This window comes from Anoplopoma fimbria, chromosome 18 (genome assembly GCF_027596085.1).
Source record: "Anoplopoma fimbria isolate UVic2021 breed Golden Eagle Sablefish chromosome 18, Afim_UVic_2022, whole genome shotgun sequence".
Classification (NCBI taxonomy): domain Eukaryota; kingdom Metazoa; phylum Chordata; class Actinopteri; order Perciformes; family Anoplopomatidae; genus Anoplopoma; species Anoplopoma fimbria.
The window spans coordinates 22,459,872-22,475,028 of record NC_072466.1 but is presented as its reverse complement, the minus strand read 5'-3'; the positions used below and the strand labels follow the sequence as shown (position 1 = coordinate 22,475,028).

Below are 15,157 nucleotides of genomic sequence, written 5' to 3'. Positions count from 1 at the left end.
GATGAACTGAAGATCACTGTGACTTCACAAAACACCTTTTTGTCCATAACTCAAGAATGAATAGGCTAATTATGTCAATTTCACACTAATGTCGAAAAGGATAAAAAGATAAATAACATGTTGGAAGGACATGGATATAAAACTACAACTTGAGGCTGTTATTCTACTTTTTGTTCTTTTCATCATCATCATCATCATCATCATCATCATCATCATCATCGTCATCATCATCAATGAGTTTGATAAGATGCCTGGATGCCTTGAATGTCCTGAACGAACCAATGGACCCTTTCTCCTCTCTTTGGTAATGTTCAATGTCGCACTGCCCCCGAGCTTCCAGTCCCCAACCCCTCCCTGTCCAGTCGTTAGTAGAGCTTATGAGTTTCCCAAGACCCCCCACTCCCCCTCCCTCAGTGCCCTGGCTCGGGACACCCTTTCCCAGTGCTGCACTCCCCCGGGCCTGACTGCCTGCCCGCCTGCTCTTCTTGGCAGCCGAACAGCCAGGGGAGGATCAGGATGACCGGGGCGGCTGAGATAAGGACCACATGAAGTTCCCCACGTTACCTCACCCGATAAGGAAACAAGCAGAGGGAGAGGGAGAGGGAGAGGGAGAGGCAGAGAGACAGAGAGAGAGAGAGGGTCAGACTGGGAGGACGGTGATGCGCATAGAGGCAGCCAGGGATTTGGGGTTTTTCTAGTGGTCTGGGTGGAACTGGGGACCCGCAGAGACATGGTGGACTTAGGAGAGGAGCTTGGAGATGCTTGAACAGAGTAGTCAGAAAAATAATGAGCACGGGAATAGAATGTTTGAGATCAGATGAGTGATTTCAGCTGTTGTCAAGCCAGTGTTCGATCTCCATTGGACTTTTAAAAATGCTAAGATGGAAAGATGACCTCCTGCTGTGTGTCCTGTAGTATATTGATAAGTGGGTGATACTTTCACAACCACCTCCAACGCCGAGAAGCAAACTTCCATCCAGCCAATGAAAACAGACGGAGCGGAAGTGAATTGAGGTCTTCAGGAGAGTCCGCCACAGCTCCTCGGCGGCACCCATTGCGATGAATCCTCTGGAAGGTCTCATGTCGGTGGCGGCGAACCACCACCTGGTCTCCAGCTCAGCGGCCGAGTCACAGAGGCAGCAGCAGCCCCATACGGCTGGAGGCCCAGCGTCCCTGCACGGACACAGGCAGAGCATACGCAGGAGCCGGGAGCCCAGGAAGTGGGTGAGTGTGAAAAGTCAAGCATGACCCTGGTCCTCAAAGACAGATTTGTCATAATTGAACATATCAGTCTATAATTGGAAAAAAGACATAAAAAAAGACATAAAAAAGACTTGTCTTAACAACTAAAATGTTGCAAAGACAACTTGAAAAACATCATACAGGAAGATTATTGGACGTCATGTTGCAGTATCAAAGAACAACTTATAAAGTATTAGTGAGACTTGCAATACTTACCCACAGATTGGTACACATATGATTAGACTATGCCAGGTGTTGTACAAGTTTGCACTTTTCAACCACTTTTCTCATGTTTAGAGGATTGCTGACTGGGTTAAAATGACTCCATCCATCTCAAATAATTTGTATTAATTATATTTCTCTTCTGTTTTCTCTACACATTATTATGATATTTATAAAAATGTTCTATTGTATTTTGTCTTCTATTCTACATTTATATTCTTGATTTTTGCAAATCTTGCTTTTAATTTTAATTTAAGTTATGTACCAATATACCAAAGAAAATGTTCTTGTATGTGAAAACCTACTTGGCAATAAAGCAGATTCTGATTCTCACAACAAATAGCTAGGGAAACATTTTTTTTCTTCATGATTTCAAAACGTGTCTCTCAATACTTTTTACGTTAGTAGACGTCCTTTTGGTAAATGTGTGTGTGGTACTTTTAAATAACTATCTCTGTCCTGAGACTCAAATAAAAGTGACACTGATGAAAGAAGGTTGAAACATTCACTGATTGTTTTGAGTAGAAAATGTCTGATTGTCATATTGCACCTTTTGCAATTTGCAATTTACTGTATGCATATAATACACACTGCAATAGGAAGTCATATTATAAAATTAACAGAATGGGAAATTTGTATTTTATCAAAGTAAAGAGAAGGAACACTTTGAAATTGTTTCAGTGTAAAATCATTTGTTAATTTAATGAATTCTAATGTCTCAATGATTCAAAACAAACCAAGCCAAGTTTAATTTAAGTTGATTTGATTTTATCTGCCAGGCTCTAAACACGTCCTCTGCTGCAGGTGCAGTCCGTGTGTGGGTCCAGGTCTGGTTCTGGTTGCGAGTCTGCGGTTCAGTGCAGGATACTGAGGGGTCAGCACTCCCCAGAAAACGCAGCGCGAGAGAGGAGCCGTGTACGCAACCTACGTCAGGCCTTCCACAGCCTGCAGGTATTTTTTTTTCTGCCAAGTTCCCCTCATGGGAAGGGCAAAACAATTTTGTTAGGAAAAAAACGCCTATGTGAAGAGGGACTGTACAGCCCTCCCCCATCAGTGTCTGATTTACTAAACAACAACCTCGTAACTGAAAAGATAACGTTTAAATGCTACATTTCAAAAATGTAAGATCCATCACTAAATTCATGACAATTCATGCAATGACTCATGAAATCTGAAGCTTTTACAAGTCTTAAAAAAGGCAGTTACTGGCGAGTGGGTTATTGAGACTACAGAGGTTGTCGGGGACATTCAACATCATCACGCCGAACACATCGAGCTCAGCGGTGGTGACGTGGAAGTCATGTGTCCATGTTGTGGTTTGTCTTCTAGCCTAATATTAGCCTCTAACTACTGCCTATTGCATTCACGCTTCAAAAATCATAAAAGTGGTGATCATTTGTGAAGATTGTCTTGCTGGACGAAATGTGGAAGTATCATAAACGTGTGTTTGCCACAGAGTTTATTTACTGCAATTATCCCAAATACAGAGGAAAATCCCATTTACTTTTTGTAGAGGAAACCAGCGTGATTGCATTGAAAATATAATAATTGAAAATAAAATGTTTTTTCCGAACTCACATTTACATTTTTTTGGACTGACTTATGGTGGATGACAGAATACTGCTGTATATGCTTTAAAGGACGAAAAACCTGACTGTTACAATGTCAAATTAATTACCCAGTTACCAAAAGCTGCAAATGTACAGGTTACTCCGCACCAGCGTTCTCATCATCATCAGCGTGTTATGTTTGCTCTTTCCAGGCAGCGTGGACAATGGAAGCACCTTTTACCCCCAGCAAAGGCCCTCATAATGTCTAAATTGCATCCTATAGCCTCCCCCTACGTCTATCAAATAACATCATTGACGTGCATTTGCATATCATTGCAACATTGTCTATTCTTTTTTTGCACCTGCAGAAAGGTGTAAGTTGCGTTTGAAAGGCATACTACTGTACTGCGTAGTACATACTTAATAAGTATGTATTGCATACTAAATTAACGTTTAAGTATGCTATTACCAGCAGACTGTTAACAGTGAAGTAAACTGAAGCAATACAACTTCTTTGCATCACATGACTGTACCGATCACGACGTTAGCGGTCTGAGCTACTTCAAAAACGTGACAAATTTGTCAGCACTGTTTTAAGGCAAATTCGAATTTTTATTTATTTTAGTGTTAAATGTTTTCAAAGCACAGTACGTTTTTTCCTCTTAACTGTACCTTAGTGTCAATCGCCATCATTTGTAATTATTTTATCCAACGGCTAATTATTTAAACCGTCTTTCTCGCAGTCAGCCATTGGACAGTTGACACAAAGACGCAGTGCATTTTGGGATGGTTGAGTGTGTCCAGTAAGTTCACGTTGCCAACTCAGATATTCTTGCTAATGTAGTATACATACAGGCAATTCTCACAAACACAAAATCCACCTACTATGCAGTCGTAAAGTATGAATACCCGTGGTCTTTGATTTTAGTTTTTGTGATGACTTAAGTTAATCTTATGGAGAGCATGTGTTTGCTGAGTGATCACACACCACTTTTGAGTAATGTGTTGAACAGTTGTTACACTTATTAAAGACAACAAAATCAATTAAAAACTAGACCATCTTGCCACTCTGCATGATAATCCATTAATTTTCAGTTCACTTAGTTAGAGATGGAACTAAAAAGTTGACCATTGTAACTCTCAGATTTGAAAGCAAGCTTTGCCAACCCTCCTTCCTATGCCCTCAGGCTGCTCTGCCCTCAGTCCCCCCGGACACCAAGCTGTCCAAGCTGGACGTTCTGGTTCTGGCTACTAACTACATAGCTCACCTGACAGAGACGCTGGACCAGGGAGCGGCGCTGGCCGAGCACACCCTGCCCCCCAGGCCGGGCGGATACCTGCATCCTGTTAAGGTGAGGACAGGAAACAACAACGTACTGCTTGTCGTGCTGAGTGCATTACACTGACTGTCAGACATATACAGGACATGACCTGCTGGAGGCGCTAATCATCCTCTGTGATAGGCCTAGGGCCCCATCTCACTCTGGGGACCCCAACCAGAAATATTGGTTCAAGACCGACACAAAGACATATTGAAAGTTGTAATATTATATGACTGCTGAAAATAGTAAAGTGACGAGTAATTTTAGCTAATTATGGATACATCAAATTAATAATATTACCTTTACATAATACTTTATAGATTATTACTATAAAAATGTAACATTGAGAATTTTTGACGGTTTACACTGATTTCAGAGCAGTTGAAAAGATTTTTGGTCGGGTGGTGAAAAAAAACAACAGTCTGGAGTCTAGTTTACCAGCTGGTATAACAAAACAGAACAACAACAAAAATATTATTGGCCAATATGGATCATCCAAGTTGGCAATTGGTATCGGTGGTAGAAAAATGTGATCGGGGCATCTCTAAAAGTTATATCTTTGCTCCCAAAACCGCGATACAGTTCGAGAACCATGAGTTTTATGACCAGTTGCACCCAGCTTCGATGTATGTGTGCGGTATGCAGTCTTAGTTGCAAAAAAACGATACCAAGAATAATTTTTTTGCTCATGCCCATTTGTTTTTAGTTCCCAGACAAAAAATGGGTGCAAAGGTCAGGGTCAGGGTTTAAAGTATCTCTTGGTATTCTTCTTCTTTGTGTTCTTCTTTCTTTTTTTTCTTAACTGAAAATCCCAAAAATGGGCAAAGGGTGGATCGTCTGTGGAGCTGAGGTTGGCCCGGCTAACGCAGCAGAGCAGATAGCTAGCAGCTAGCAACCTGAGACAGCATCCACTCAGAACGGCCACGCCCACAATTATTGATAGCTTTAATGCTTTATATATATTTAAACGGGTGAGTTACATAAAAATCCCCTCATGTACAGTTATTATGAATTGGGACTAAAACCTAATCTAATGTTGGGCATTTAAACATGGCGGTCTAAGGAAATCGACTTGACTTAAGAACTGCAGTTTTTCGGCAATTTAGTGTCGACTTCTTTTCTCTGCACCAGAGGTTGCCTCTTGGTTTTGACTAGTTTGTGGGTCGCCACGTATCACAGTGCTAATCGTATTAGCATGAAGAGCTAACCCAGTGTGCTGTCCTTCTCCTCAGAAGTGGCCCATGCGTTCCCTGCTTTACTGCGGCAGCGTGGGAGAGCTGCTGTCAGGAGTCCCAGCCAATCAGATGCCTCCACCTGGACGGGACGTGACCCATCCGCTGACCCCCACCCTGGAAGCAGAAAAAGAGTGATAGCAGAGCATGGGACATAACTTTCCCATCTGTTTCTTATCCCCAATGTTTGCTTGCCATGTAGCTACCATGGACAGCAAAACAAGAATATTCATCTGGAGACAATGATCAGTGTATCGGAAAGGCCTTGAAAGTTGTTTTTTTTCCACCAGGGATCACGCAAACACACACGGGTACACATGTTACTACACACAGCACAGAGAGGGTTAGATTCACTCTTGTTGAAAATATTCCATCATTATCTGAGCTTTAGACAGGAACGGATTTAATGCGAGGAAATTAAAAAGCTGCTTCACTTGACTTATAACGCCACAAATCACCACGCGGAGGAGCAGTGTGTAGCCTATTATCTTGATTTAAAGGTTGTACAGTGTTTTATTTTTGCAGATGTTACTTTAACCGTAAGGAAGAGTTCGGTCATGTATTTTTGTTAGAGTCTAGGCCTTTTATTTAGATATTTGCGGTATTTGGTGAAGTCTGTGTGTGTGTGTGTGTGTGTGTGTGTGTGTGTGTGTGTGTGTGTGTGTGTGTGTGTGGGGGAGTGACAGGATGGACAGACAGATGGGCAGTGAGGGAGGGATTGTTGTGGGAACACAGCTGCTGTCTGATCACTTCATATCGCTGCAGTAATGACCACTTAGTTCTCATTACAATCCTGCCGCAGAATGTAACCTTCTACTTTTGAGTAAAACACCATCTACAAAAACAGCTTGTATTCATTTGGTATTTCTTACATTGTGACAAACACAGAAATATGTCCTGTTGGTTGCGTTAGTACCGCAAAGGGAAAACATTAGAATTAATGCCATGTTTTAGATCAAAGATTTTTAGCCTGATCAATAATTAAAAGTCTTACGTCCAAATTGATGCATACTTTATTCTGGTTTCTTGAATAGTTGCCAAACCATTTTATTTTTTTCTCTGTGAAGAACCACTATTTACTTGTCATAAAATAACCCAGCACACATGAAACCCAACCGACTAGTATGGTATAGTATAGTATAGTATAGTAGGTAGTAGTGCATGGTATGGTATGGTATGGTATGGTATAGTATAGGTATAGTATAGTATAGTATAGTATAGTATAGTAGGGCATGGTATAGTATAGTATAGTATAGTATAGTATAGAATAGTATAGTATAGTATAGTATAGCATAGTATAGTATAGTAGTGCATGGTATGGTATAGTATAGTATAGTAGGTCATGGTATAGTATAGTATAGTATAGTATAGTATAGTAGGTCATGGTATGGTATGGTATGGTATGGTATAGTATAGTATAGTATAGTATAGTATAGTATAGTATGGTATAGTATAGTATAGTATAGTATGGTATAGTATAGTATAGTATAGTAGGTATGGTATGGTATAGTATAGTATAGTATAGTAGGGTATATAGTATGGTATAGTATAGTATAGTATAGTATAGTATGGTATAGTATAGTATAGTATAGTATAGTATAGTATAGTATAGTATAGTATAGTAGTATGGTATGGTATGGTATAGTATAGTATAGTATAGTATAGTATAGTATAGTAGTATATAGAGTATAGTATGGTATGGTATGGTATGGTATAGTATAGTATAGTATAGTATAGTATAGTATATAGTATAGTATAGTAGTATAGTATAGTATGGTATGGTATAGTATGTATAGTATGGTATGGTATAGTATGGTATGGTATGGTATGGTATGGTATGGTATGGTATAGTATGGTATGGTATGGTATGGTATGTATAGTATGGTATAGTATGGTATGGTATGGTATAGTATAGTATAGTATAGTATAGTATAGTATAGTATAGAATAGTAGGGATGGTATGGTATGGTATGGTATAGTATGGTATGGTATGGTATAGTATGGTATAGTATGGTATGGTATGGTATGGTATAGTATGGTATAGTATGGTATGGTATCCAACTATATCCAATAATTACAAAAAAAGCTAGATATTGAAAAAGTAATACTGGACACCTCGTGATAAAAACAAGCAAAAGTTTCTCAGTTTTTTTCACAGTATTTGTAGTTTCTGTATCTCAACTCATAATTTACAAAGTATCATACTTTGTTGCTCTATGATTACAGTGTGATTTCAGAAATGAGAGCTCAGAACTGAAATCCAGCCCAATAAGTCATGTAGATATGTTAGTAGGGTGGATAGAAGAGCCCAGACCAACTGAAATACTCTCCTCCCCGAACAAGATGGGCTCCGCTCCACGAGAAACAGCCCCAGCGTTCAAGGCTAGCTCTATAAATCTGTCCGGGGGTGGGTGGGGGTGGGGGGCGTGTGTAGCGATGACTAATTTGGAGCTGCTGGAGTCCGACTACTAAGGCAGAGGTTACAGAAGGACAGGGGAAGCCCGACAGTTTGTTAGAGCAACTCTGCAACAGAGACTGAGACAAAGAGTGAAATAAGTATAGAAAATACTGAAATGATATAATTAGCCCATCGTGGCATAATTGGTCCCCCCCCAGATCAATTACATTCAATCAATAGCATACACCTCAATCATTTCAACTCATTTTACTGCTGCAACTTCACTTGAATCTTCAGCTTCACTTAGCGCTCACTCTTAAATTGACACTTCAACTTCTTTCAATGCTTTCACCTAATCTACAACTTTTTTTCAGGCCTTCCACATTAAATATGATTTCAACTTCTTTCAGTATTTTAACTATTTCCAATGTCAAACCACAAATTTTGTTCAGAAAATTCAATTCAACTTCCCCTGTTTAATTCACGGTTTACTCGAAAATTGCTTCCAGTGCGTACACTTGAGCTGAAATCTCTTCTTTCTAGTTATACATTGAAGTGGCACACATTTATTGTAGGACATCTCAAGCTCAATGAATCAACTTAATCTTAAAAAATGTCAACTCCTTTTTGCAGTTCAACGGCACCTACACTACACTGAAGTTTAAGATTATTTCAGCACCTCCACTCAACTGCCACTTCAGCTTCTGTCATTTCAACTCAGAACTGACACCTCAAACCTTATAGGTCTCAGGTCTTCATTTAAAAAAAACTTCAAATACTAATACAAAGCCAAAATGCAGCTTTTCTTTGAACTCACACAATCTCAACTGTTCTTACTCAATTTACTCCAGGTACTCCACTTAAACACTTCCAGCTCCATTTATCACTTTCACCTCAATGATTTCAACACCTTTCAGTGCTTTTACTTCGGTTGAACCCTCAACTTCTCACAGCACTTTAGCTTCAACTTCATTCAGTGCTGACCCTTAAATACACACTCTCAGTGCTTACACATGAACTGAAACTTTTTCAACAGCCATTTACACTACTTTTCAGTTTTCAAATGTTTCAACTGCAAATGTCCTTCAGTGAATTTAGCTCATTTAAATTCAGCCCCCTCCTCCAGCTGGCCACATGGAAACAAAATGCCCCACTGCACTGATGCACAATAACACTGTGTGGAATGTATAATGTATTTGAGATATTTTAATAATTTCATTCTTATATAATTTGAATTGAATACATTACATTACAGTCATTTAGCAGAGGCTTTTCTCCAAAGCGACTTACAGTCAGTAGTATGTTACATATCATTCACCCATTCACACACTGATGACAGGCTACCATCAAGGTGCCACCATCAGACTCTAACTAACATTCATCATCCAGTCCACACCGATGGCCTTCAGGAGCAACTTGGGGTTAAGTGTCTTGCCCAAGGACACATCGACTGCCGAAGCCGGGTATCGAACCACCGACCCCTCTGATTGGAGAACTACCTTGCTCTCCACTACGCCACAGCCGCCCCACTATTTTATTATTTTACGCCAGTTCTGGTCAATCAGAAATGTTATTTTAAAGTATGCTTCACTGCTCAGTGTACCTACAGTAATACACACATTACATCAGAACAGTCCCAGGGGCACCAGAGGGAGCATCTCTAACCTTCAAAGTGTGTATTTGTGTGTGTTATTGCTCATGTCGTGCTTCCATGTAAAGACAGCTATTTATGCCACTGGAACAGCTTCAAGAAAGCGTTTATCCAAGCTGTCTGCCCCCTTCATCCCCTTGGTGATGGGAGATAATCAGCATATTTTCACTATCTCCTGCTCATTATGACCGGGACACGGCGATTACAGGCTGGATTTATGGAGCTCTGAGGCCAACTCCCCCCCCCACACCGCTTTGGCCCGCAGGCCTCTGCTGGAACTGGGTAGAAGTCGAGACAGAGGATGACAGCGAGGAGAAGGAGGAGGATGACTGGAGAGTAGGATGAAGGGGAAGAGGTGAGGGTGGAGGAGAAGAGAGAGATGAGAATTGGACCGTGGAGAAAATGAATATAGAGAGAATAGGAACGTATTAAAGGAGAAGACAGGAGGAAGAAGGGGAACAACGGGGAAATGAAGATGATCAGTCTGAGATTTAAAATAAAAACATGCTTAAATGTAAGATTTCTCTAAAAATTATACTACCCATGTAAAATAATTATTGCTATAATTATATTATATTGCTTGGCTAAACATTCTAATAAATGCAAACATAATTTATCTGCATTTTCCCCCTCTTTTATTCAGTTTACCTTGTTGGCAAAAGGTCAGTGCTGCTACTTCACACTTGAAGAAAGGCTCAGTTTGGCATTTTATTAACTAAACAAGAGCATTAAAGGTGCACTGTGTAACGCCTAAAGTCATATGCTGCAAAGAACTAGGGGGCAGCATTTCAACTCTACTAGTGGATATACAAACTCACTTTATAGTCATCATATACAAAAGGGAATGACTCATGGTTTCTGTTGGTCCTCTCTGCTAACGGGGGACTGTTTAGCCAGGAAGGGAGCGTATGATGGCTCTGGGGAAACGGAGCTTTAGTTTCCGGCTGTGGCTGACGTAGACTGTATATAAGAAGTGGAGGTTGTCATCCTGACGTCACCCATTGGTTTGTGGACTTTTTTTTGCACCTAATAAAAGGAAGTTACCATATTTGGAATGCGGAAGAGTGATGTAGAGACGTTAAATAGGGCTCTTATAGCGGTAGAGACCTGTCAATCACAGTGAGCCTGCCATAAAACATACTCTGCTTTATGATCTATTTGACTCTAAATGGACCATTATTTACTAAATGAACATCATGCTGTATTGAAGAAGACTTAAAACTAGAGATTGAGACCATCAACTCATGTTTACAATGTTTACTGAGGTAATAAATCAAGAGAGAAGTAGAGTCATTTTCTCATAGACTTCTACACAATCTTACTTCTTTTTTGCGTCGCCCCCTGATGGTCAGTAGAGAGAATGCGAGTTGTTAGACTCTTCCGCATTGGCTTCACTCGGTAGAACCGGAGGTTGCCACCTGGCTTGGTTTGTGAAAAAAACCCCACCAGCGCTGGAGGTCACAGTGGGCTGGTGGAGCACTAGGTTTGACCTGTGTAACGGCAGATACAGTAGATCTGGCGGGGGGTTTGGGGCAGTCCCCCAGGATCAGGCCTCTGGATCTGGGGATTGTTCTGGCTGAATTTGCACTTTCTGCTCCATTGAAGTTCGTCTCTCAGGAACTGCTGTATGCTCTGCTCACGGCGAAGCCCCCCAGCAGAGGGGAGGATGGTGCGATGGGTGCAGGAGTCATGGGTGCAAGGTGGCAAGTGGAATTACAAGAAAGGACGGACTGGGCTAGCTGGTTAGTATACTATTTTCAGTAGATATCGCAGCAACACAAGACATATACTTCTTTCACATGATGTCATCGTTTTTCTAATGTTTCAAATTAAATTTCTGGCCGAATTTTTCAGATCGCACCTTTAAGCTACTATAATAATATTAGCTACCACCTCTCTGTTCATGTTTTCTTAGGCTTCCGTTTAACAGAAACTGTATCCAGCGGTTTCAGCCAATGAATGAGATATGAAAAAAATAAGAAGAAATGTCTGAGTAAATACATGTGGAAATCTAATACATACATCAACATGTATGAAAGTTTTTGTTAGATTTTAATAGTTTTAAACCACAAATGTGCATCATGATCCACAAATATTTCACTAATCTACAAACATGTATTTTTTATTTTAAATAATAAAATAGTGATTTGAAAGCACAAAAGACAAAAATTGTGGAACCACTATGCTGACAAATAGACTCCATTCAAGTTTTTGAAAAGGGAAAATTAGTACGTTACACATACATTTTTATTTTGTTGGGGATTTCTTTTGACTATACAAAAATGTTCAGTCTGACATCATAGACAATCTAGGAAGATATTTTATGTGTTTTTTTTGTTTTTATTTGACCATAAACAAATACTCCTAAATGGGAAAATATGAAGAAATCCCAGTGAAAACCAAAAATACATATAAATACAGAGGCATGCATATGTGTCTAAGGTTTCTCTGTTGTGTCTGACTCTTCGGTTCACATAATTACCTGTGTTGGAAATAACCTGTGGAAAATAATCTAATGTTCTTTAGAGAGAATTCTTGTGTCTTTCTTTTTATTTTCTGGGTTTCATTTTTCAAAACCAGTGCAGTGAATAAAGAACACAGTACTTGCAGCCCAAAACGGACCGGCAAAGTTACTGGGCATCTGCATCTGAATTCACTATAAGAGACATGTACAGTGGTTGAATGATTCATCATAATTTACTGGTGAATCATGCTGCTGTTTGTAAACATCCTCTGAAATTCATAGAGCTCTGTGTCCAAAGCTGAGCATGAGATAAAAGACTTTCAGATCATTTACTTTTGTCACAACATGGCTGTACCTCTGGTGCCTCCCTCAGGCCAAACTCTTTTTTTGGTCTTTTTTTCAATATTTGTTTTAGGTGTTTCATCATAACATCCTCAACACCAGCATGACTGTAGACTTTAAGATTCATTGTGTGTGGAGAAAGATACATTTTGCTTGTCTTTCAAACCCAAGGTAATGCTTGATTACTTTGTGAAATAGCTGTATTATTACATTCATAGATTTATGTGACAAATATGGTAGCAGAACAAGCATTTTAAATGCATCATAAAACATCTATAGGTATATTTAAATCAAATATGCGGTTGCCACTCCTTCATATATTTGTGTTGATATAATGGTGGTGTGTGACGTTTTCATCTTTTGCAGTAGCTGAAGGCCTCAGTACTCTCCCTCTTCTTTCTGAAGTGTTTGTAATCTGTCCAATGTGTCAATCTTCTTACTTTCCAAAACTCATGGATATGTGGAAATGCTTTAAATTCTATATGGACTAATTAAAAAAAAATCCATTATTTGTTCTACAAAGTAATCCAACTGACTGAGTGTCCACTTGGGAAAAAGAGGCAATGTTGCTGATGCATCAACGATACATTACATTTTATGAGTCCAGCAAATTCACATTAACTAAACATCCCTGAAGTTAGGTGTCACACTAAATGTTTGAGTGTTTTTATTAAATGCAACACCAAACCAGTGAAGTTGAGAAACTGAGGTGACAAAGTACAGGGCCCCCTAAACCAGAAATACAAAACTTATTGTTATACTCTGACTTTTTTTTGACAAACTATATAACAGCATGTTAAAAAAGGTCATGAAGTCGAGTGGAGAACATCAAGTCAAAGTATAGTATGCCGAACAAAAGTCATAAAAAAGTCCTAGCTTAGTATGTCGGAAAAAGTTAAATAGTCATAGTATAGTTTGTTGAAAGAAATCATAGTAAGTAAAAAAAAATCATAGTATAGTATGTCAGAAAAAGTTATAATATAGTTTGTAGAAAAAGGTCATAGTATAGTATGTTGAAAAGAGTGATAGTATGTCGAAAAAGTCATAGTATATCGAGAAAAAGGTCAGTTAAGTATGTAGAAAAGTGTATAGTATAGTATGTAGAAAAAAAGTCATTGTATAGTGTGTTGAAAAAGTATGCTATCCTTAAAATGTTATTGAAAATGTCATAGTACAGTATAACCTACAAGGATTCTAGAAATTGAGACTGCTCAGAGCTAGAGATTAAACCACATAACAAACTTCTTATCACATATTTCTATCTAAAAAAAAAGTAACAACAAAGACAGACATTACAACACTTTTTGTTATTGTATTTGTCATTGTAATTTTTTAATATCATCTCAATCCAAGTACATCTAACTTATAAATCTAATAGATCCAAACAACAGTGAAACATGTCAACAGATTAAAATGCAGCCAATTTAACTTTTCACTGACTACAAAGATTCATGAGCCAGTTTTCTGTTTCACTCCCATCATATTATGACAAACAGGATTCTTCTTTTAATCTAATAATGACAAAAGCACAGGTGATTAGATCTGTATGATTCACTCTTTCATAAACCTGGGTTGGGCCCACTCTTGGACAGATGTTTGGGGACTGGGCTCGTATTCATGTCAATATCTTTATTTGAAAATTAAATCAGGTTAGAGAAAAAGAAAAAGTCACAAAATGAAGGCACAGCCGAAGCAGAGAAGTTATCTTGACTTCAGTGCTTTTTTTGGAATGCTAACAGGAAGAATTCTTATGGATGGTAGAACAAATATAATAAATATTGTTGAAAAAACAATATTTATCGTTGCCAGAAATTACTAAGTGCCATGCTTTTCTTTCATACGCTGTATTCTGAACTCTATTACTGTGCAATCCAAACTGATGGGCTGTTTTAAAAAGGCCACTAATGAAAAGAATAAGCATATATTAGACTTATTAAAAATCAACATCACACTGTGTCCATCATGCTTTATGCAAACCGATGGCTTCAGTCAGACTGTGTCAGAATCAGGATCTACATCTTTGTGCTTTTTGACGTGTGTTAGTGTTCATTAGGATCACAGTGCTGCACCCAGTCTGGGTTTATAAAAGGACATCTTTAACAACAGTATTATGTCAGCACTTTAATTATGTTCCCTCACATTAGCAGGGTGGGGTGGTTCTATCTGTGTATCATTAAGGTGACATTACAGGCACACACTTCAAGTAATTTCAAGTATGAAGGTATCATAAAATCATAAATAAAGTACAAATTGTCACGTCATTTCAAAGAAGTTTCAAAAAACTATAGGAACCATTAAAACGTCTTGAAACGTGATTGCGGAGGCCAGCATATGGGATGTAGCAAAAAATAGTTCCCCGTGTGAAATGCTGCCTAAGGCAAAGGACGCCATCACATCTTAGAGACGGACTGCTACGTCCCCAAACCTGCCGGGCATTCACGAAAAAGGAAACATTTCATGGTTCTTGCATATAGAATTCCACATTTCAACAAATGAAATGTGGCTTTTACATGAATTTACAAAAATATACATAATCTCGATTATATTTTCGGTTGGTGACATAAAAAATATATATGAAAGAAATTCATATTCTATATGCTTTGGATAAATCGAGGTATTTCTGAGTATGATGGTTCAAACATAATGGGTCGGTGCTTCCGGGGTTTAAATGGGCTCAACATTGCTTCAAACAGGGATCTCGTGGTCCAGAGAGTCCATCGTCTTTTCCAAATAA

The 15,157-nt window shown here is 38.9% G+C and overlaps 1 protein-coding gene across 1 annotated transcript; it reads left to right on the top strand.

Moving 5' to 3' along the window:
* The first annotated feature begins 621 nt into the window (after positions 1-621).
* On the top strand, positions 622-6,466 carry LOC129107371 (transcription factor 24-like). The gene is made up of 4 exons (XM_054618844.1): positions 622-1,224; positions 2,269-2,415; positions 4,202-4,366; positions 5,569-6,466. Exons 1-4 carry the CDS (start codon positions 1,060-1,062, stop codon positions 5,704-5,706), a joined length of 615 nt encoding a protein of 204 aa, XP_054474819.1. The 5' UTR covers positions 622-1,059; the 3' UTR covers positions 5,707-6,466.
* Positions 6,467-15,157: the final 8,691 nt, after the last annotated feature.